The 24,310-nt window shown below is 46.2% G+C and overlaps 1 protein-coding gene and 1 pseudogene across 2 annotated transcripts in view; one reads left to right on the top strand and one right to left on the bottom strand.

The window, feature by feature from the left end:
* Positions 1 to 24,310, top strand: part of MYOM1 (myomesin 1) — a 201,767-nt gene that overhangs the window by 118,972 nt on the left and 58,485 nt on the right. Inside the window, exons 17-20 of one of the 2 annotated variants that reach the window (XM_029066099.1) lie at positions 7,189 to 7,310; positions 9,478 to 9,882; positions 14,729 to 14,925; positions 21,873 to 21,999. In XM_029066099.1, coding sequence (XP_028921932.1) covers positions 7,189 to 7,310; positions 9,478 to 9,882; positions 14,729 to 14,925; positions 21,873 to 21,999 — 851 coding nt within the window. The remainder of the gene's footprint in view (positions 1 to 7,188; positions 7,311 to 9,477; positions 9,883 to 14,728; positions 14,926 to 21,872; positions 22,000 to 24,310) is intronic. The other variant, XM_029066100.1, reaches the window with a different exon arrangement.
* Positions 19,149 to 19,319, bottom strand: LOC114812381 (annotated as a pseudogene).

A 24,310-nucleotide genomic window follows, 5' to 3' on the forward strand; every position in this document is an offset into this window, starting at 1 on the left:
TCATTCATCCAATAGTATTTATTGAGCACTTACCATGTGCAGAGCACTGTACTAAGCGCTTGGAATGTGCAAATCGGCAACAGTTAGAGACAGTCTCTGCCCACTGACGGGCTTACAGTCTAATTGGGGGAGATAGACATAAACAATAGTCAGAAGGAGCTGGGTTCTAGACCCGGTTCCACCACTTGTCTGCCGTGTAACCTTGGGCAAGTCACTTCACTTCTCTGTGCTTCAGTTATCGCATCTGTAAATGGGGAGACCCCCTGTGGGACATGGACTGTATCCAACCTGATTAGTTTGTATCTGCCCCAGGGCTTAGTATTAATAGTATTAATTAGTAGTAAAAGTTACCTCTCAGGGTCGCAGCTGGAGAGTTTCCAGTCCTCTACCTGTCTCGACTATGGGAGAGAGAGTCAAGCAGAGGCCTGTCCGTTCCATTCCTAGCTTGGCCAGTGGCTAGCGAGAGGCAGGACATCTGCTACGAGTCAAAACTCACCTGTGCTGGGCAGCAGCTGCACGGGAGAGAGTCGAGGGCGGAGACTCGTTGACTGTTCAGAAGGAGGCAGTGGTCAACCATTTCTGGATTTTTACCAAGTAAACTCTGTGGATCCACTACCAGATGATGGCAGATGGAGAACGGGGCGTTTTGGGAGAGATGTGTCCATGGCATCACTATGGGTTGGACACGACTCTACGGCATAAGACAACAAGTAGTAAAAGTATTTATTAAGCACTTACTGCATGCAGAACGCTATACTTAGTGGCTGGGGAGAAGCAGCGTGGCTCAGCGGAAAGAGCACGGGTTTAGGAGTCAGAGGTCATGGGTTTGAATCCTAGCTCCGCCACCTGTCAGCTGCAGGACTTTGGACAAGTCACTTAACTTCTCGGTGCCTCAGTCATCTCATCTGTAAAATGGGGATTAAGACTGTGAGTCCCAAGTGGGACAACCCTAAACCATATTACCCTTTATCTACCCCAGGGCTTAGAACAGTGCTCTGCACATAGTAAGCGCTTAACAAATACCAACGTTATTATACTTAGTGCTGAGAGAGAATACACAGGTGGGAATTAGACATGGTTCCTGTCTCTCATGGAGCTCACAATCTTAATACAGTACCTGGCACATAGTAAGTGCTTATCAAATACCGTTTTTTAAAAAAACACCCTACGGTGGAAAGGACACTGTACTAAGCACTTGGGAGAGTACTGTTAGGTCAGAGACATAACTAACATAACTATGTCTCTGACCTCAAGGAGCTTACCATCTAACAAGACAGACTAACCAACACAAGCAGTCACAAAGCGCTAGGGCCACTGATGGCTAAAGTATGGAAGGATAAATAGATGACTAAATGTCAGTTAATGGAAGTGCGATCGCTTAAGGCGAATGAGTGTAAGCACAAATGGCAGCTGATGAATTAATCGATCAATCGGTGGTATTTATAGAGCACCTTCTGTCTGCAGAGCACTGTACTAAGCTTTGGGAAAGTACAGAATTACAGTGTTGGTAGACACAATCCCTGCCAACGAGGAGTTTACAGCCCAGAAGGGGAGCAGGCATTAAAGTAGATTAGGCGAAATGGTAGATTATAAAAATATTTACATGGGTTCTGTGGGACAGAGCTGAGTTTCAAAGTGTAAGGGATCCATGGCCAAGTGTGTAGTCGATGCAGAGGGGAGGGCAGATAAGAGAGATAAAGGGCTTTTGTCTGGGAAGGCCTCCTGGAGAAGAGAAGCAGTGTGGCCTACTGAAAAGAGCACAGGCTTGGGAGTCAGAGGTAATGGGTTCTAATCCCGGCTCCACCACGTGACATCCCTTGGGCAAGTCACCTAAGTCACTTCACTTCCCTGTGCCTCAGTTCCCTCATCTGTAAAATGGGGATGAAGACTGTGAGCCTCACGTGGGACAATCTAATTACCCTGTATCTACCCCAGTGCTTAGAACAGTGCTCGGCACATAGTAAGCGCTTAACAAATACCAACATTATTATTAAATTCTCTGTGCCTTACCTCATCTGTAAAATGGGGATTAAGACTGTGAACCCCGCGTGGGACAACCTGATTACCTTGTATCTACTCCAGTGCTTAGAACAGTACTTGGCACATAGTAAGTGCTTAACGAATACTGTAATTATTATTATTGTTATTAGATGTGATTTTAAAAGTCTTCTGAAGGAGGGTAGAGTTGTGTACTGTCGAATTGGAAGGGGAAAGTCTCAGGATGGTGGGAGAATGTGATTAAGGGGTTTGTGCCAGGATAGATGAAACTGCGGGATGGACAGTAGGTTAGAGAAGTGGAGTTATTTATTCATTTGTCTATTTATTTATTCATCCTTCCAGCCCCACAACACATATGTACATATAATAATAATAATGACATTTGTTAAGCACTTACTATGTGCCAGACACTCTACTAAACACTGGGGTGGATACAGGTAATCAGGTTGGACACAGTCTGTGTCCCACATGGAGCCCCTAATCTTGATCCCCATTTTAAGGATGAGATAACTGAGGCTTAGAGAAATGAAGTGACTTGCCAAGGTCACGTAGCAGATACGTGGCACAGCTGGGATTAGAATCCACGTCCTCTGGTTCCCGGACCCGTGCTCTACCCGCTAGGCCATGCTGCTTCTGTAATGTATTTATATTAATTTCTAAACTGTAAGCTCGTTGGGGGCAGGGAATGTGTCTGTCATACTGTCACACTGTACTCTCCCAAGTGCTTAGTACAGTGCTCTGCACACAGTAAGTGCTCAATAAATGTCATTGATTGACTAAATGAACGGGTTGGATCACGGTAGGAGATCAGCGAGGTGAAGTAGGATGGAGAGAGGGACCCATGGTGCTTAATCAGGAATGCCATCTGGAGAAGATGGGATTTCAGGCGGACTTGGAAGGTGGCGAGGGTGGATTTGGAAGCGGGTGGCATGTCAGGAAGGTAAAAAGGCATGAGCAATAATAATAACAAGAATGGTATTCGTTAAGCACTTACTGTGTGCCAAGCACTGTTCTAAGAGCTGGATAGATACAAGGTACATCAAGGAGTTAGAGGCCAGAGAGTGAAGAATGAAGCCCGGTGAGAAGGCTAGCTTGGGTGGAATGAAGAAGGAGGCACAATAAGATAAATAAATTTCCAATGCCCTCTAACCTTTGAACCCAAGAGCTCTAAAAGTCACACTGAGAGGGAGCAGGACCATAGATTATGGCCTCTAAATCAATCACTCCTATTTACTGAGCACTTATTATGTGCAGAGAAAGAAGCAAAAGAAGTTGAAGAAGAAATGTGGTATTTGTTAAGCATTTACTATGTGCCAGCCACTGTACTAAACACTTGGGTGGATACGAGAAAATCGGGTTGGACACAGCCCTTGTCCTACTCGGTGCTCACAGCCTTAATCCTCATTTTACCATTGAGGTAACGGAGGCCCAGGGAAGTAAAGTGATTTGCTCAAGGTCACATGGCAGATATGCAATTGTTCCCTGTCCACTTGCTTTGTTTTGTTTATCTCTCCCCTTCTAGACTGTGATCCTGTTGTCGGGTAGGGATTGTCTCTATCTGCTGCCGAATTGTACTTTCCGAGCGCTTAGTACAGTGGTCTGCATAAAGTAAGCACTCAATAAATATGATTGAATGAATAAAAGTGCCAGAGCCAGAATTAGAACCCAGGTCTTTTTGCCTCTCAGGTCTGTGCACTGGGCCACGCTGCTCTTGCGTGCAGAATTTATTGCAGCCCCATTTCGTCTATCTCTCTGCCAACGCCTATCCCATGTCCTTCCTCTAGCCTGGAATTCCCTCCCCCTGACAAAGACCTACTTGCCTTTGTTCCTTCTTCCTTCCATATAGTCTACACACTTGGGCTTTTGATATGAGCCCCACAGCACTTACACACATATCTATAAATTATATATTATAAATTCTTTATCTTAATATCTGTCTCTCCCTCAAGTCTGTAAACTCATAGGCAGAGAATGTGTCTACCAACTCTGTAGCATTGTAGTTTCCCAAGTGCCTAGTACAGTGGTCTTTCCACAGTAAGTGCTCAATAAATACCACTGATGATTGCTGCTGGTGCTGATGAGAACACCGTACTAAGCGCTTATGCCTAGTTGAAGTGGATAATCATGGAGAGAGTCAAGAGAACCCTTATACAGTTCACAAGAGTGTCTCTGCCAGAGGTACAAACTCAAGGAAAAGCTCATTATCATTTTGTAAACAATTATTGGCTTGATTGGATCCAGTGGGCCCTGTTATGCATGAATATGTAAATAGAGACACAATGCAGAATATTATAACTAAAGACAAACTGGAGAAAGTGGGGACTTTATGAAGACATGCGGATTCATTTTTGTTCTAAAAAGTACTGTAGCATCTTGATTCTATTTATTGCTATTGTTCTTGTCTGTCTGTTTCCCCCAATTAGACTGTAAGCCCGTCAAAGGGCAGGGACTATCTCTATCTGTTACCGATTTGTACATTCCAAGCGCTAAGTACAGTGCTCTGCACATAGTAAGCGCTCAATAAATACTGTTGAATGAATGAATAACATCCTTTTCAAAAACACCATTGGGTTTGAATCAAAAGAAAGACATTTTCTTCAATTCACTCTTTGCTTTGTCTATAATAATAATAATAAGATGGCATTTGTTAAGCGCTTACTATGTGCCAAGCACCATTCTAAGCACTAGAGGGGATTACAAGGTAATCAGGTTGTCTCACGTGGGCCTCACAGTCCTAATCCCCATTTTACAGATGAGGTCACTGAGGCCCAGAGAGGTTAAGTGACTTATCCAAAGTCACACAGCTGACAAGTGGTGGAGCCGGGATTAGAACCCATGACCTCTGACTCCCAAGCCCAGTATCTTTCCACTGAACCATGCTGCTAGTCTAACACTGTACTAAGCGCTTGGGAGAATACAGTACCACAAGAAACAGACATTCTCTGCCCACAGTGAAGCTTTCAGTCATATCTAACAGATTACTATTCTCCCCACCTTCAAAGCCGTATTAAAATCCCATCTCCTCCAAGAGGCCTTCCCTGACTAAGCCCTCATTGTCCCTACTCCCTCTCCCTCCTGTGTCACCTAGACTGTGAGCCTGTTGTTGGGTAGGGATTGTCTCTATTTGTTGCTGAATTGTACTTTCCAAGCGTTTAGTACAGTGCTCTGCACACAGTAAGTACTCAATAAATACAAATGAATGAATGGAGAAGCAGAGTGACTTAGTGGAACGAGCATGGGCTGGGGAGTCAGAAGTCATGGGTTCTAATCCTGGCTCCGCCACTTGTCAGCTGTGTGACTTGGGGCAAGTCACTTCACTTCTCTGGGCCTCAGTTACCTCATCTGTAAAATGAGGATTGAGACTGTGAGCCTCACGTGTGCCAACTTGATTATGTTGTATCTTCCCCACTGCTTAGAACGGCGCTTGGCACATAGTAAGTGCTTAACAAATACCAATATTATTATTATTATTTGGATCTGTTCTCCTTAAAAACTTGATATTCACCCCATGCCCAGCCCCACAGTACTTAGGTACGTATCCTTACACCCTGCCGTTTCCTCTCTCTATAATTTCTTTTAATGTCTGCCTCTTTCTCTAGACTGTAGGCTCCTTGTGAGGCAGCAATCATCTCTACCAACTCTACTGTATCATCCTTTCCCAAGTGTATAGCCCAGTTCTGAGCCCGCTGTTGGGTAGGAATTGTCTCCATCTGTTGCCGAATTGTACTTTCCAAGTGCTTAGTACAGTGCTCTGCACACAATAAGTGCTCAGTAAATACAATTGAATGAATGAATGAATGCAGTTTAGTGCTTATAAATACCACAGGACTGATTCTTCACCTTGAAAGATTGAATGACTGATTTCTCAAGTGCTGGCAATAAATATTTGACACTGCTGATAACCTTATTAGCAATGTGTCATTAGCAGCCGGCTGTTTTGGCCTGCAATTTAGGGGCCATAATGTTAGTGGAAAATGCTAAAGTAATTCATGGTACAGCTGTTTATAGCTATATTAGAGTGCAAGATATTATATGTGTAAAATTGTCCATTGACCTATTGCTCTTTACCAATGTTCTAACTTAAATGTAGGAGCAACAGATATCATCGTGACATATCGGCACTTCTAAAGCACTAAATTGAAGCAATGATTCTGAAATCCATATTTTGTCATCATTTTTTCAGCCCTGAGGACTTTCCCAGAGCATGAATATTGGCTGTTGCCCAGGAACTGATTGTACTGTAAATCTATAGTAGCCAAATGGCTTTAGATTCAATCTGGTGATCCAGATAACCAAGAAAAGGGAGCCAAATGAGAGTGAAAACAATGATTTGAAACAGAAAATGTCCAGTCGTTTCTTCCAAGGAATATTTTCCTTGATTTCTTGTTACTGAATGTACTTTGCCCCGCTCAGGGTGGCATCTGGAGAGCTTCCAGTCCCCTACCAGTCTCGACTACAGGAGGGAGAGTCAAGCAGAGGCCTGTCCATTCCATTCCTAGCTTGGCCAGTGGCTAACGAGAGGAAGGCCATCTGCTACAAGTCAAAATTCCCCTATGCTGGGCAGCGGTGGCATGGGAGAGGGTCGAGGGAGGAGACTCAAGTTGATTGTGTGGAAGAAGGCAATGGTAAACCACTTCCAGATTTTTACCAAGAAGACTTTCTGGATTCACTACCAGAACAATTGCAGTTGGAGAGCGGGGCGTTCTGGGAGAGATGTGTCCGAGTTGTGGCTATGGGTCGGAGACGACTTGACGGAATAAGACAAGAGTGTACTTTGAGTTTCAGGGACTTTTGTTCAATGGGATTAAACAGAATCCCATTTAGACTACAAAATGTCCATCATTGCAAGAGTAAATCAATCAATCAGTCATACTTATTGAGTGCTTACTATGTGCAGAGCACTTTACTAAGAGCCTGGGAGAGTATGATATAACAGACTTTCTAGACATATTCCCTGGCCAAAAAGAGCTGCGGTTTATTTCTCTTTATGAATACAGATCTTTAATGAAGCCAGCTCTTCACATCCAGCATAGGAAACAACCTATCTTCCCTACCTTGAATATAAAAATTATTTAAATCATTTCTTCCCCACAGCTAAAAACACTAAGGTAGATGTCCTTCCCGTTTGGAATTTTTCCCTACAGGATTGTAGTTTTTTTTTAAAGGACTTCACTCTTCTTTTCTCCTTAGGTTTACTTGTCACGGACTCCTCACCGGCCAAAATTACATTTTCCGAATCAGAGCGGTAAATGCGGCTGGACTGAGTGAATATTCACAGGATTCAGAAGCTATCCAAGTTAAGGCCGCCATCGGTAAGGTTTCTGATGACCCAAAAGTAATGCCAAAAAAAAATTCAATTTTCATCCCAGATAGGATTGTTTTTCCTTTGCAAGAAATGATGTTTGAAGTTTCTAACGTTGTCGTACGGTACCCGTGACAGATCACGGTCTTTTCTAGGTGATTCCTAACACTCCACGACTCTCATTTCACAGCTCCTCAGTCTGTTTCAGTGCATCCGTAGGTTTCTCATCTTCATCCACCCAAGCCTCTTCAAGGTGTTTCTCATGAACCCCCGTCTGACATTCCATTCTAACGTCTTGCTCATCCTGGGATGTGGAAGACCAGTCAGATTCCATGACCCGGTAACCCACCCCACCTCCCCTCAAAGCCATCTCATCAGCCCCAGGGCCTGATCCGTTTTCTAATTCATTAACATTCCCGGTGTGCTTTGCTGCAGCTCCTCTAAAACTCAGTGTTATGTGTAGTTGCTGAATCATTCCTGTTTTGCCACAGCCTGTTTTGACAATAAAATGGCCAAAAAGTCATCTGATGGCAACACATGTCACATTTTTGACATTCTAATCCGATCTGCGTGAAAACGATCGATGTACCTCTCAACCTCCAGTCAAATAGGTGAGGAATCCAGGCAGTTCAGCAGGTCTGGAAAACAGGTTATCTGAAGATAGGGGAAGCAGTGTGGCTCTGTGGAAAGGGCTTGGGCTCTGGAGTCAGAGGTCATGGGTTCGACTCCCGGCTCTGCCACTTGTCAGCTGTGTGACTGTGGGCAAGTCACTTAACTACTCTGGGCCTCAGTTACCTCATCTGTAAAATGGGGATTAACTGTGAGCCTCACGTGGGACAACCTGATGACCCTGTATCTCCCCCAGTGCTTAGAACAGTGCTCTGCACATAGTAAGCGCTTAACAAATACCAACATTATTATTATATGTCATGGTATAAAATAAAACTAACGCTAAAAGAGAAAAACGATTAGCTTTCATTAACTTCTAAGTTTAATTTTGCCCAGTCTCCATATATGAGGAGAACTGGGTTCCAATTCTGACTCTGCCATTTGCCTACTGAGTGACCTCAGGCAAGTCACTTAACATCTCTGGGCCTCATCTGTGAATATAGGGCTAGAATAACTATTCTCCTGGCCCTTTAAACTATGACCCTAAGTGGGACAGGGACTGTGTCCTAACTGCTTATTTTCTACCTACCCCAGAATTTAGTACAGGACCTGGCACATAGTACCTAACAAACACCGCAATTATTATTATTATCATAATTGTTATTATTATTGTATTCATTCAATTGTATTTATTGAGTGCTTACTGTGTGCAGAGAACTGTACTAAGCGATTGGAAAGTACAATTCAGCAACAAAGAGAGACAATCCTTATGCAACAACAGGCTCACAGTCTCCTCATACTCAGTTACCTTCCATATCCGAAATTTATTTTATTGTCTTTCATCCGTTCGATCGTATTCATTCAATTGTATTTATTGAGTGCTTACGGTGTGCGGAGCACTGTACTAAACTCTTGGAAGAGTACAATACAACAGTAAACAGACATATTCCCTGCCCACAGTGAGCTAACAGTCTAGCAGAGTAGTGGAGACAGATATGAATATAAATAAATAAACGACAGATCCAGACGCAAGGGCTGTGGGGATGGGAGGGCGAATGAACAAAAGGAGCAAGTCAGGGCGACGCAGAAGGAAGTGGACGAAGAGGAAAGGTGGGACCTTTGCCCCCGCTAGATTATAAACTCCTTGTGGGTAGGGATCGTGCCTACCTATTCTATTGTACTCTCCCAAGCGCTTAGTACAGTGTTCTGCACACAACAGTCGATCGAACGATAGACACCGTCAGTTAAGGTTGAGAGGTATATACATCTATTTCTCGCTACCGTGAATGTGTCATGAAGTCGAGATAATTCACGTCGTCGTGCTTTTATGTTCATTTCTTCATCTCACTGGGTAATGGAGAAGTCGGAACGGTCTCTGCAAAATGCGTAGGCGATTGGCTGAACAGATCGCCTACTAAGACAACAGAATTCCGGTTTCCGAGAAACTAAGATTGCTCACGCGCTTGTCTATCGGCTCCCTATACGTTCCCGTCTTGTCCCGTACAGTAGCGGCAACGTCGTGATGTATAACCTTTCAAAGTGTCTCTGTTGTTCTCTGGCCGTTATAGGGGGAGGAGTGTCTCAAGGTGTGTGGCCTGAACTCAGTGGTAAAGCTGGTGGACTAACAGACTACAAGGGAGGCATGCATGAAGCCCCCCGGAGAATCAATAAGAAAGACGCTTTGGTCGATAGAGGTGTCACGCCTAACAATCGTACGTTGCCCGGTAGCTCTGATAAACCGAGCGAGACCGCAGTCGGTAAAGCGAGTGCAACGGGTAAGGACAAATCTCCCCCTCCACCGCAGAAGGACGCTGCTCTAGGGCTGGCGGAAAGCAGTAAAGTAAGTGAGAAGGTTAAGAATGAGCCACCGCCGACACCACCACCGTCTCAGAAAGCGGCCGGTGAGGGGACGAGTAAGTCTGATCCCGAGCCCCCCTCGACTCTGAAAGACGGGGAGAAGAAGAAGGATCTAGGTGAGAGCTGAGAAAGTCAATCCATTTCATCAGTTTCCATCCATGTATCCACCTCTCACCGTCCAAGCCACAGATTCCCACGAGTTTTCATTTCTGCTTTTCTATCCTTTTTCACCTAGGTCAACGTGCACGCCGATAGTATAGTTCATCTCCGTGATGTCCGAGAAACATTTCATCCATTTTCTGTATACTGACGCATTCTTTTTTACATTCTTTTTACTAACAGTGAACTGATGCCTTTTTTGTGTCTCCAAGCGAATGTTATTTCTAAATCTCTTTAGTGGATTTTGGGGGGAGAGTTTTATAAAGCATTTGAGATTTTAAAGCAAGAAGGATGTTTCAATTATTCCTGGCCTAGGTGGAACCTTATTAATATTTCTTTAAATGGCAGATTTGGATAAAAACAATTCCCTGAGAAATTTTCCCATGAGGATAGGTATCTGATATCACCAGAGTTTGATCAAAGTCCTAATTTTCTAATGTGACTTTTAGTTTGGAGTTTGATCTCTATGTAGATTTAATTGCTAATAAATGTTGCATTGGTTCTTTGAGCTATGGAAAAATGTCAAATATTACAGCAGAATATTCTGGCTGTCAACATTTGAGCAAGTAACTGCTGTAAAAGCACTAATAGGAAAAATTAGTAAATCAATAATAATTATAATAACAAAAGTGCTTTATTAATAGGGAGAAATGGGATATTTTCATAGCCTCCGATTTATACAGTCATTATTAGGTTAAAACATTTCCAGAGGCCATCAAACCTCTGAAGATTTTATCAAAAACTAGTACTTTTGACACTTGTGCACCTCTAAATTCTGCAGAAAGTTATTCTTCATGTTATCATTCTTATTAAATAGTAATAATAATAATAGTATTTGTTAAAAGTTTACTATGGGCCAACCATTTACTAAGCACTAGGTAGATACAAGATAAAAAGGGCAGACACAATTCCTATCCCAAACTGAGCTCATACTCATAGTCAGAGGGAGAACTGGTATTGAATCCCCATTTTACAGATAAGGAGACTGAGGCCCAGAGATTAAGTGACTAACCCAAGGTCACACAGCCGGCAAGTGGCACAGCAGGGATTAGAATTCAGGTCCTCTGACTCCCAAGCCTGTGCTCTTTCCACTAGGCCACGCAGCTTCTCTTGCTGTGTTACACTGCTGCCACGATCCAAAATTCATTTTTCAGAGCTTGAATGAGGAATTAGGAAGGCTACTTGCAAACAAAGAAGGCTTGAAAATGCTCTGAACTAGGTCCAGACTTCACAGGGAGACTGGGCAGGGTGGCCTTCTGAGGAGGGGAGAGACAGTTCAATTTTAAAATAGAAAAATATCATAAGAAAATCCAAGTAGACTGTTGGGATGGACTTCCTGGGTGTTTCATCCATTTGGTTCCCAACCCTTTAAGAAGCGAAAATAGAATTATCGAAGCCATTATTCGACAAGGATTCAGAAACACACATCCTCTGTTTCTACAGCCCCAAACCACTACTGTCCAGATCCCTAATGTATTTATATTAATGTCGGCTTCCTTCTCTAGACTGTAAGCTCACTGTGAGCAGGGATCACATTTATCGACTCTGATATTGGACTCTCCCAAGTAATTAGTACAGTGCTCTGCACAAAGTAAGCGCTCAGTAAATCTGATGATTCGCTGATTGATGAATAGAGAAACTATAAGGCAATAAAGCAGTTGTGATAAGCAATTATCACAACTGTTTCACAAGGTGAATTTGGGTGAACAGTCAATGATAGCTATTAGAGAATATTTGAAACACAAACCAAATGAAAGTAGAACAAGGTGGGGGACTCCATCTTTCTTCTTACTGGGAAGCCTAAAAATGATATTGAAAACTGGAGAAAATAGTCTCAGGGAAGATCTCATTTTTTCAAATATTTCATTCACTCATTCAATCGTATTTATTAAGCACTTACTGTGTGCAGAGCACAGTACTAAGCGATTGGAAAATTACAGTACAGAGACAATCCCTGCCCACAATGAGCTCGCAGTCTAGAGGTGGGGAGACAGACATTAATACAAATAAACCGGCATCATCAATACAAACAAATGAAATGACAGATATATACATAAGTGCTGTGGGGCCGGGCGGGGGGAAGAGGAAAGGGAGTGAGTCAGGGCGACGCAGAAGGGAGTGGGAGACGAGGTCAATTAATCATTTATTTACTGTGTGCAGACCATTTGAATTAAGCCCTTGCGAGAGTTCAATATAACAGAGAGAGAGAGAAGAAGCGAGAGAAGCAGCGTGATTTATTGGAAAGAGCACGGGCTTGGGATTCAGAGGTCAGCTGTGTGACTTTGGCCAAGTCACTTCACTTCTCTGTGCCTCAGTTACTCATCTGTAAAATGGGGATTAAGACTGTGATCCCCACGTGGGACAACCTGATAATTTTGTATCTATCCCAGTGCTTGGCATATAGTAAGCGCTTAACAAATGCCATCATCTTCATTTGGCAGACATGTTCCCTGTCTAGAGGAGGAGTTTACAATCTATCGAAAGTGTGGCTCTCCTCATTTTCACTGAAAAAAAAAAGGTTATCCCAGGTAACGTGAGTCACAATGAACAACCATCCTCCTAGACATCATTCATTCATTCATTCATTCAATAGTATTTATTGAGTGCTTACTATGTGCAGAGCACTATACTAAGCACTTGGAATGTACAATTCGGCAACAGATAGATTCATTCAATAGCATTTATTGAGCGCTTACTATGTGCAGAGCACCGTACTAAGAGCTTGGAATGAACTAGTCGGCAACAGATAGAGACGGTCCCTGCCCTCTGACGGGCTTACGGTCTGATCGGGGGAGACGGACAGATGAGAACGATGGTGATAAATAGAGTCGAGGGGAAGAACGTCTCGTAAAAACGATGACGACTAAATAGAATCGAGGCTATGTACATTTCATTAACAAAATAAATAGGGTAATGGAAATATATACAGTTGAGCGGATGAGTACGGTGCCGAGGGGATGGGGAGGAGCGGAGGGAGATGGGGGGAAAAGAGGGTTAAGCTGTGGAGAGGTGAGGGGGGGGGCGGTAGAGGGAGTAGAGGGAGAAGGGGAGCTCAGTCTGGGAAGGCCTCTTGGAGGAGGTGAGCTCTCAGTAGAGCTTTGAAGAGGGGAAGAGAGTGAGTTTGGCGGAGGTGAGGAGGGAGGGCGTTCCGGGACCGCGGGAGGACGTGGCCCGGGGGTCGACGGCGGGATGGGCGAGACCGAGGGACGGCGAGGAGGTGGGCGGCAGAGGAGCGGAGCGTGCGGGGTGGGCGGTAGAAAGAGAGAAGGGAGGAGAGGTAGGAAGGGGCAAAGTGATGGACAGCCTCGAAGCCTAGAGTGAGGAGTTTTTGTTTGGAGCGGAGGTCGATAGGCGACCACTGGAGTTGTTTAAGAAGGGAAGTGACAGGCCCAGATCGTTTCTGCAGGAAGATAATAATGTTAATAATGTTGGTATTTGTTAAGCGCTTACTATGTGCCGAGCACTGTTCTAAGCGCTGGGGTAGACAAAGGGGAATCAGGTTGTCCCACGTGGGGCTCACAGTCTTAATCCCCATTTTACAGATGAGGGAACTGAGGCACAGAGAAGTTAAGTGACTTGCCCACAGTCACACAGCCGACAAGTGGCAGAGCTGGGATTCGAACTCATGAGCCCTGACTCCAAAGCCCATGCTCTTTCCACTGAGCCACGCTGCTTCTCCAAGATGAGCCGGGTAGCGGAGTGAAGAATAGCCTGGAGCGGGGCGAGAGAGGAGGAAGGGAGATCAGAGAGCAGGCTGACACAGTAGTCTAGCCGGGGTATAATGAGAGTCCGTAGCAGTAAGGTAGCCGTTTGGGTGGAGAGGAAAGGGTGGATCCTGGCGATATCGTAAAGGTGAAACCGGCAGGTCTTGGAAACGGGTAGGATGTGTGGGGTGAACGAGAGAGACGAGTCAAAGATGACCGAGATTGCGGGCCTGAGATACAGACAATCCCTGCCCAATGATGGGCTCACATTCTACTCCACAGTCTCAAGCATCAGAGTAGCAGCATGGCCTACTAGATAGACGACAGCCCTGAGAGTCAGAAGGATCTGGGTTCCAATCCCCTCTCTGCCACTTGTCTGCTGTGTGATCTTGGGCAAGCACTCCACTGCTCTGGGCTTCAGTTACCTCATCTGTGAATTGGGAATTTAGACCAAAGCCCCATGTGGGATATTTACTGTGTCCAACTTGATAATAATAATAATGTTGGTATTTGTTAAGCGCTTACTATGTGCAGAGCACTGTTCTAAGCGCTGGGGTAGACACAGGGGAATCAGGTTGTCCCACGTGGGGCTCACAGTCTTAATCCCCATTTTGCAGATGAGGTAACCGAGGCACAGAGAAGTGACTCGCCCACAGTCACACAGCTGACAAGTGGCAGAGCGAGGATTTGAACCCATGACCTCTGACTCCAAAGCCCGTGCTCTTTCCACTGAGCCACGCTGCTTATCATTTATCTACCACTTCAGCGCTTAGTACAGGGCCTGACACATAATCAGTGCTTAACAAATACCATAAAAAGGCCATACACTCTATCGTTGTTAGGTTTGACCGATGGATTCATCCAGTCCAGAATTCCATCACTGAGGTGGCAATCCAACGTTTGGAGAAAGCGTGGACCGTTTCTACCCGTCTGTCTGTTTCCTGGATAGGCAGTCTGCCAAAAAGTCACTGTGCCGCATCAGTCTGTGCTTCATCTTAAGATCTGTGTAGCCCTCATGAACTGTACCAGTGAAGCCAGCACCCGTAGATCGATAAACTGGTTGGCCGCCCACTCACGCTAAACATTTGTGTCGCCACAGCCGTTCCCTCTCCACCCTACAATATCACCTGTCTCGAGAGTTTTCGGGATTCGATGGTTCTCGGCTGGAAGGAGCCCGATAAGACCGGCGGGGCCGAGATCACCGGCTATTACGTGAACTTCCGCGAAGTCGTCGGTGGAGTGCCCGGAAAATGGAAAGAGGCGAACGTTAAGGCTATCAGTGAACAGGTCTACAAGGTAAGCGTTCGTTTTTGCGTGATCTAGACGGGAGTCCATTAAATGAATTATACAGTTACATTAAAGGCTCAGGTCATCTTCTAAATAATAACTGTAATTGATTCCGTTGTATTTGATTAATAATAATAATAGTGATGGGATTTCCTAAGCGCTTACTTTGTGTCAAGCACAGCTCTAAGCCCTGGGGTAGGTACAAGAGAAGCAGCGTGGCTCAGTGTAAAGAGCCCGGACTTGGGAGTCAGAGGTCATGGGTTCAAATCCCGGCTCTGCCGCTTGCCAGCTGTGTGACTTTGGGCAAGTCACTTAAGTTCTCTGTGCCTCAGTTACCTCATCTGGAAAATGGGGATTGAAACTGTGAGCCCCATGTGGGACAACCTGATTACCTTGTATCCCCCCAGCGCTTAGAACAGTACTTTGCACATAGTAAGCGCACAGTAATACAAATACCACCATGATAATGATTACAAGTTAATCAGGTGGGACACAGTCCCTGTCCCACATGGGACTCAGATCTTTGTACTCTCCCAAATGCTTAGAACAGTGCACTGCACACCATAAGCACTCAATAAATACAATTGATTGATTCATTAATCCACATTGTGCAGATGAAGTAACTGAGGCCCAGGGAAACGAAGTGACTTGCCCAGGGTCACACAGCAGACACGTGGCAGAGCTGAGATTAGACCCCAGGTCCTTCTGACTCCCAGGCCCGGCCTCTATCCACTCAGCCACGCTGTGATTGTACCACAGATGAATCCAGTTCGATGCTTGTATTCGGGACAGTGGCATTTGCGTGTAGTTTTTGACACACGCATACTCCTCGGAAATGTAATCAGACTCCGCTTGGCATCTCCAAGGTGAATTGGATTCCACGTAGCTGGGTCATTACGTTCGGAGATGTGTAATGTGCAGTTTGCAATGGGAATTTCCCCATCCCTCCCGTCTTGCAGGTGTTCCTAATTGGGAAAGGAAAATTTCTCGTGCTCTTTGGGAAGGCGTTAACCCCTTTGGGCTCTTCAGTTGGTTTATATGGTTTCTGGGGTTACAAATAATGTATTCTCAATTAGTCGATCAGTGGTATTCACTGAGCACTTCCTGCGTGCCAAGCATGAAGCAGCATGGCCTAATGGCAAGAGCATGGGCTTGGGAGTCAGAGGACGTGGATTCTAATCTCGGCTCCGCCACTTGCCTGCCGTGTGACCTTGGGCAAATCACTTCTCTGTGCCTCAGGTACCTCATCTGTAGAATGGGGATTATTAATAATAATAAAAATGATGTTGGTATTTGTTAAGCACTTACTATATGCCTAGCACTGTTCTAAGCACTGGGGTAGATACAGGGTAATCAGGTTGTCCCACGTGAGGCTCACAGTTAATCCCCATTTTCCAGATGAGGTAACTGAAGCCCAGAGAAGTCAAGTGACTTGCCCACAGACACACAGCTGACAAGAGGCAGAGCTGGGATTCAAACCCATGACCTCTGCCTCCCCAGCCCGGGCTCTTGCCACTGCGCCATGCTGCTTCTGTAATACTGTGAGCCCCACGTGGGACAACCTGATGTATCCACCCCAGTGCAAAGAACCATGCTTGGCACATAGTAAGCGCTTAAAAAATGCCATAATTATTATTATTCATTCATTCACTAGTATTTATTGAGCACTTACTATGTGCAGAGCACTGTACTAAGCGCTAGGAATGAACAAGTCAGCAACAGATAGAGACGGTCCCTGCCCTTTGACAGGCTTACGGTCTGATCGGGGGAGACGGACAGATGAGAACGATGGCAATAGAGTCAATGGCAATAAATAGAGTCATGGCAATAAATAGAGTCAATAATAAATTATTATTATTATTATTAGCAGGCACCTGGGAGAGAATAATACTGGAGAATTCCCAGCCCACAAGGAGTTTACAGGCTACAGGGGGAGGCAGGAAGTAAAATGAATTATCAAATTAGTGGATTGAATTGATGCATTTTCCAAAAGGGTGCTCAGCCCTCTCTCTCTACCAATCAATCATTTATGTTTATTGAGTACTTACTATGTGCAGACCACTGTACTAAGCACTTAGAAAAGTACAGTACAACAGAATTTGCAGAGGTGTTCCCTGCCCATAACGAGCTTTCAGTCTAGAGGGGGAGACAGATGTTAATACGGATAAATAGGTGATAATAGAATCAAGCTAGTTCTTCTTGGGCAGGAGATAGAACACACAGGTTTACTTTTTTAGGTTGACGGTTTAAAGCATAATTTGCATTTACCTTCCTCTAGAATGGGTTTTCCTGGTTTGTGGTTCACTTTTGTTTCCCAGCAATGTTTCCATTGACAAACTACATAGATTATGAGTTCCTCCACGGGCAGGGTCTGTGACTAATTCCCACCTGTATATTCTTTCCCAGTTATTAGGATAATGTTGTGCATACAATAATAGTTTAATGCATATTATTACTACTACTGTTTTATAACGTAGAAATAAGTCTGATGTCAACTTTTGTGTTAATAAAGTCATAAAATTTATTACTTAGGAATTTTGGTCTCTATTGGAAAGAGCCCAGGCCTAGAAATCAGAGGATCAGCTTTCTTAATCTGGCTCCGCCACTGGCCTGCTGTCACCTTGGACAATCGATCGATCACATTTGTTGAGCACTTTCTGTGTGCAGAGCACTGTACTAAGCGTTTGGGAGAGTACAATAGCAGCATGGCTTAGAGAAGCAGTATGGCTTGATGGAAAGAGCACAGGCTTGGAAGTCAGAGGTCATGGGTTCTAATCCCAGCTCTGCAACTTGTCAGCTGTGTGACTTTGGGCAAGTCACTTCACTTCTCTGGGCCTCAGTTACCTCATCTGTAAAATGGGGATTAAGACTGTGAGCCCTGTGACAACCTGATTACCTTGAATCTACCCCAGCACTTAGAACAGTGCTCGGCACATAGTAAGCACTTAACAAATATTCTTCTTCTTCTTATTATTATTATTGTTATAATAGACACCTTCCCTGCTGACGGGTTTACAGTCTTGCAAACAAGTCACTTTACTTCTCTGTGCCTCAGTTTCCTCAACCACAAAATGCAGTTTCAGTACCTTTTTTTCTTATTGTTTTTATTGTATTTGTTAAATGAATATTACGTACCACTATTCTCTAGATTATGGGGTAGATGCACATCAATTAGGTTGGACAGAACCCCTGTCCCACATGGGGCTCATAGTCTAAGTAGGAGGGAGAACAAGACAACCGAGTCACAGAGAAGCAAAGTGACCTGCCTAAGGCCACACAAAAAGAGATGGGCAGAGCCGGGATTAGAACCTGGATCCTCTGATTCCCAGGCCTGAGCGCTTTCCACTAGGCCGTGCCGCTTCTCTGATTTCTCTCCAACTTAGATTATGAGCCTCTGTGGGAGAGGGACTCTGTCTAATCTGCCTATACTGTAGCTTCCATAGTGCTTAGTACAATCCTCTGCACATAGTAAGAGCTTAACAAATATCACAATTATTATTTTTGATAATTATGGTGACGGTAATGATGATGGTAACAGTAAGAATTTCCAGGGAACCTAGGTGGATCCTAGGGAGATCCCACTGATGCCCCCATTCTGCACCCCTTAGTCCACACAACTGCCCTGATAATCTTCTCGAAACATGTGTATCTCTCCAGTTCCCCAACACCTTCAATAGTTTGCCAATACACTCACCGGCTTCCCGATTCTACTCACTGTCGATCACCCCCTACTCCCAGAAACGTCATCCAACCTCGGCTTCACTGACACTGCCCTCTCCCGCTTCTCCTCCTATCTCTCTGGCCGCTCATTCTCAGTCTCTTTTTTGGGCTCCTCCTCTGCCTCCCACCCCCTACATGTGGGGGGGGGTCTCTCCAAGTTCAGTTCTGAGTCCCCTTTTATTCTCCACCTACACCCACTCCCTTGGAGAACTCATTCGCTCCCATGGCTTCAACTACCACCGCTATGCGGATGATTTCCAAATCTAGATCTTCAGCCCTGTTCAGGACATCTCTACTTGGATGTCCTCCATTCATTCATTGATTCAATAATATTTATTGAGCACTTACTCTGTGCTGAGCACTGTATTAAGCGCTTGGAATGTGCAATTCGGCAACAGATAGAGACAATCCCTGCCCATTGATGGGCTCAGTCTAATCGGGGGAGACAGACGGCAGAGCAAAACAGAACGAAACAAAAACAAGACAACATTATCACGATAAATAGAATCAAGGGGATGTACACCTCATTAACAAAATAATATAATAATAAAATAATCTCCCTGTTCCAAAAGTCCATTTAATATATTGCCCTCAGATAGAGGACGTATCAGATGTTAAACTGATAAGAACAGATACTACACTTGATCTCCAGTGTCCTCAAGCTTAACGTGTCCAGAACAGAACTCCTTATTTTCCCACCCAAACCCTGTCCTCTCCCTCACTGCCCCATCGCTGTAGACGGCACCGCCACCCTTCCCATCCCACCAGCCGGGGAGCTTGGCATTATCCTTGACTCCTCTCTCTTGTTCAACCCACATATTCAATCCATCAATAAATCCTGGCCGTTCCACCTTCACGACATTGCTAAAATCTGTCCTTTTCTCTCCATCCACACCGCTAGCACATTAATCCAATCCCTTCTCCTCTCCCGCCTCGGTTACTGTATCGGCCTCCTCGCTGACCTCCCAGCCTCCTGTCTCTCCCCACTCCAGTCCATACTCCACTCTGTTGCTGGATCATTTTTCTACAAAAGTATTCCGGACATGTCACCCCACTCCTCAAGAACCTCCAGTGGTGGCCCACCCCTCTCAACACCAAAAAAAAAAATTCCTTGTCATTGGCTTCAAAACACTTTGCCATCTTTCCCCTCCTATAATAATAATAATAGTGTTGGTATTAAGCGCTTACTATGTGCAGAGCACTGTTCTAAGCGCTGGGGTAGATACAGGGTCATCAGGGTGTCCCACGGGAGGCTCACAGTTAATCCCCATTTTACAGATGAGGTAGCTGAGGCACAGAGAAGTGAAGTGACGTGCCCACAGTCACACAGCTGACAAGTGGCAGAGCTGGGATTCAAACCCATGAGCTCTGACTGCCAAGCCCAGGCTCTTGCCACTGAGCCTCACTGCTTCTCTTATCTCACCTGGCTACTCTCCTACTCCAACCCAACCCCCCACACTTTGCTCCTCTGATGCTAACCTTCTCACTGTACCTCCATCTTGTCTGTCTTGCCGCCAACCTCTCGCCCACACGCTGCCTCTGGTCTGGAGCGTCTTTCCTCTTCATATCTGACAATAACTCTCCCGCCTTCAAAGCCTTATTGAAGGCCCATCTCCTCCAAGAGGTCTTCCCTGACTAAGCCCCTCCTTTCCTCTTCTCCTACTCCCTTCTAAGTTGCCCTGACTTGCTCCCTTCATTCATCCCCCCTCCTAGCCCCACAGCACCTATCTGTCATTTATTTATTTCTATTAATGACTGTTTCCCCACGTAGACCTTAAGCTTGTTGTGGACGGGGAACTTGTCTGTTTAGTAATAATAATAATGTTGGTATTTGTTAAGTGCTTACTATGTGCCGAGCACTGTTCTAAGCGCTGGGGTAGACATAGGGGAATCAGGTTGTCCCACGTGGGGCTCACAGTCTTCATTCCCATTTTGCAGATGAGGGAACTGAGGCACAGAGAAGTGAAGTGACTTGCCCACAGTCAAACAGCCGACAAGTGGCAGAGCTGGGATTCGAACTCATGAGCCCTGACTCCAAAGCCCGTGCTCTTTCCACTGAGCCACGCTGCTTCTCCACTGCCACGTAGTGTTACGGTGTATTCTCCTCTGTGCTTAGCACAGTGGTCGGCACACAGTAAGCACTCAATAAATGTTTGCAGAAGCAGCGTGGCTCAGTGGTTAGAGCCCGGGCTTGGGACTCAGAGGTCATGGGTTCGATATCCGTCACTGCCACTGGTCAGCTGGGTGACTGTGGGCAAGTCACTTCACTTCTCTGTGCCTCGGTTCCCTCATCTGTAAAATGGGAATTAAGACTGTGAGCCCCATGTGGGACAGGGACTGTGTCCAAGCTGATGAGTTTGTATCTACTCCAGCGCTTAGAACAGTGATTGGTACACGGTGAGCACTTAACAAGCCTTGCTTGTCTTATCCGGTCCAGTCGTCTCCGACCCATAGAGACTCCACGGACACATCTCTCTCAGAAGGCCCCGCTCTCCATCCGCAATCATTCCGGTAGTGGATCCAGAGAGTTTTCTCGGTAAAAATCCGGACGTTGTTGACCATTGCCGCCTTCCGTGTAGTAATCTCGAATCTCCGCCCTCGACTCTCTCCCGTGCCGCTGCTGCCCAGCACAGTTGAGTGACTTGTAATAATAATAATGTTGGTATTTGTTAAGCGCTTACTATGTGCAGAGCACTGTTCTAAGCGCTGGGGTAGATACAGGCTAATCGGGTTGTCCCACGTGAGGCTCACAGTCTTAATCCCCATTTTACAGATGAGGGAACTGAGGCCCAGAGAAGTGCGTGGCTCAGTGGAAAGAGCACGGGCTTGGGAATCAGAGGTCATGGGTTCAAATCCTGGCTCTGCCATTTGTCAGACTCTGGGCAAGTCACTTAACTTCTCTGTGCTTCAGTTCCCTCATCTGTAAACGGAGATTAAGACTGTGAGCCTTACTTGGGACAACCTGATCATCTTCTATCCCCTCCAGCGCTTAGAACAGTGCTTTGCACATAGTAAGCACTTAACAAATACCAACATTATTATTATTATTATTCTCTGTGCCTCAGTTCCCTCATCTGTAAAATGGAGATTAAGACTGTGAGCCTTACCTGGGACAACCTGATCACCTTCTATCCCCTCCAGCGCTTAGAACAGTGCTTTGCACATAGTAAGCGCTTAACAAATACCATCGTCATCATTATTATAATAATGATAATATCCTTTTCTCACCTTTGCAGATTAGCAATCTGAAGGAGAATGTGGTCTATCAGTTCCAAGTGGCAGGTGCTAACATCGCCGGCCTGGGATCCTTTTCTACGGTGAGCGAGTCGTTCAAGTGTGAAGAATGGACCATCTCTGTGCCAGGTAATGAAGGCAGGACCGACGAGAATTTGCCCCTCACCCCTGCCCCGCTCAGCCCCATCCAACAGGACCTCGGCCTCCAGCCAAGAGGACACTAGGGACTGGGAAAATAGCATGGCCTAGTGGATAGAGCCCGGGCCTGGGAGACAGAAGGTCATGGGTTCTAATCCCCTCTCCGCCACTTGTCTGCTGTGTGACGATGGGTAAGTCACTTCACATCCCTGGGCCTCAGTTCCCTCATCTGTACAATGGTGATCAATATTGTGGAACAGGGACAACCTGAATTACTTGTATCTACCCCAGTGCTTAATACAGTGTCTGGCACCTAGTAAGCATTTAACAAATACCACAATTATTATTGCACAGTGCAAAGCATCGATAGAAGCAACGTGGCCTAGTGGAAAGAGCATGGACGTTGGAGGACCTTTGTTCTAATTCCAGCTCTGCCACTTGTCTGCAGCGTGACCTTGGCCAAGTCACTTTACTTCTCGGTACCTCAGTTACCTCATCTGTAAAATGGAGATTAAGATTGTGAGCCTCACGTGGGACCTTCTCACCTGCCTCATCTCTCACACTCCCTCCCCCTGCAAATCTTCGCTACGGCCCCACAGAGACCTCCGCTCTCTCGATCCCATCCGTCTTTCCAATAGCATCTCTCCTCACCTTGCAGCCCTGTCCTCTCTTCCCACTCTCGACGATCAGGTCTCCGCTCTCAACTCCACCCTCTCTACTCATCTCGACTCTCTCGCCCCCCTTTCCCTCCGCCGCTCTCGCTCCACTAACCCACAGCCCTGGATCACCTCCTCCGTCCGCCTCCTACGCTCCTATGCTCGAGCTGCTGAGCGCTGCTGGCGAAAGTCCAAACACCAAGCCGACCTCACACACTTCAAATTTATCCTTTCCTGCTTTAACTCTGCCCTCTCCTCCGCCAGGCAAAGCTTCTTCTCCTCCCTCATCGACACCCATGCCCGTCACCCCCGCCGATTGTTCCGGACCTTTAACTCTCTCCTTAGGCCCCCTGTTCCTCCCCCTCCCCCATCTCTCACCCCTAATGATCTGGCCACCTATTTCCTCACGAAAATCAACACGATCAGGTCTGAGCTCCCCAAAGTCACCCCTCCGCCTCTCCCCTCCCCCCCAGCAACCCCCTCCCCTACTTTCCCATCCTTCCCTGCAGTATCCTCAGAGGAGATCTCCTCCCTCCTCGCAAGTGCCACCCCCTCCACCTGCGCCTCGGACCCCATTCCCTCTCACCTTCTTAAAACCATCGCCCCTGCCCTCCTCCCTTCCTTAACGTCTATTTTTAACCACTCAATCTCCAAGGGCTCCTTCCCCTCTGCCTTCAAACATGCCCACGTCTCCCCCATCCTAAAAAAACCCACTCTTGACCCCACTTCCCCCTCCAGTTATCGTCCTATCTCCCTACTACCCTTCCTTTCCAAAATCTTAGAACGAGTCGTCTACAATCGATGCCTAGAATTCCTTAACTCCCATTCTCTCCTAGACCCCCTCCAATCTGGCTTCCGTCCCCTCCACTCTACCGAGACTGCTCTCTCTAAGGTCACCCGTGACCTCCTTCTTGCCAAATCCAATGGCTCCTACTCCATTCTGATCCTCCTTGACCTCTCTGCTGCCTTTGACACTGTCGACCATCCCCTCCTCCTCCATACCTTATCTCACCTTGGCTTCACGGACTCTGTCCTCTCCCGGTTCTCCTCTTACCTCTCTGGCCGATCATTCTCGGTCTCCTACGCTGGAGCCTCCTCCCCCTCCCATCCTTTAACTGTTGGAGTTCCTCAAGGGTCAGTTCTTGGCCCTCTTCTGTTCTCCATTTACACTCACTCCCTCGGTGAACTCATCCGCTCTCACGGCTTTGACTACCATCTCTACGCAGATGACACGCAGATCTACATCTCCGCCTCTGTCCTCCCCCCTCCCTTCGGGCTCACATCTCCTCCCGCCTCCGGGATGTCTCCACCTGGATGTCGGCCCGCCACCTAAAACTCAACATGAGCAAGACTGAGCTCCTCATCTTCCCTCCCAAGCCCGGTCCGCTCCCAGACTTCTCCATCACCGTGGATGGCACGACCATCCTTCCCGTTCCGCAGGCCCGCAATCTCGGTGTCATCCTTGACTCGTCCCTCTCGTTCACCCCACACATCCTATCTGTTACCGAGACCTGCCGGTTTCACCTCTACAATATCGCCAAGATCCGCCCTTTCCTCTCCACCCAAACGGCTACCTTACTATTACGGGCTCTCGTTATATCCCGGCTAGACTACCGTGTCAGCCTTCTCTCTGACCTCCCTTCCTC

Source organism: Ornithorhynchus anatinus, chromosome 5, assembly GCF_004115215.2.
Source record: "Ornithorhynchus anatinus isolate Pmale09 chromosome 5, mOrnAna1.pri.v4, whole genome shotgun sequence".
Classification (NCBI taxonomy): Eukaryota; Metazoa; Chordata; class Mammalia; order Monotremata; family Ornithorhynchidae; genus Ornithorhynchus; species Ornithorhynchus anatinus.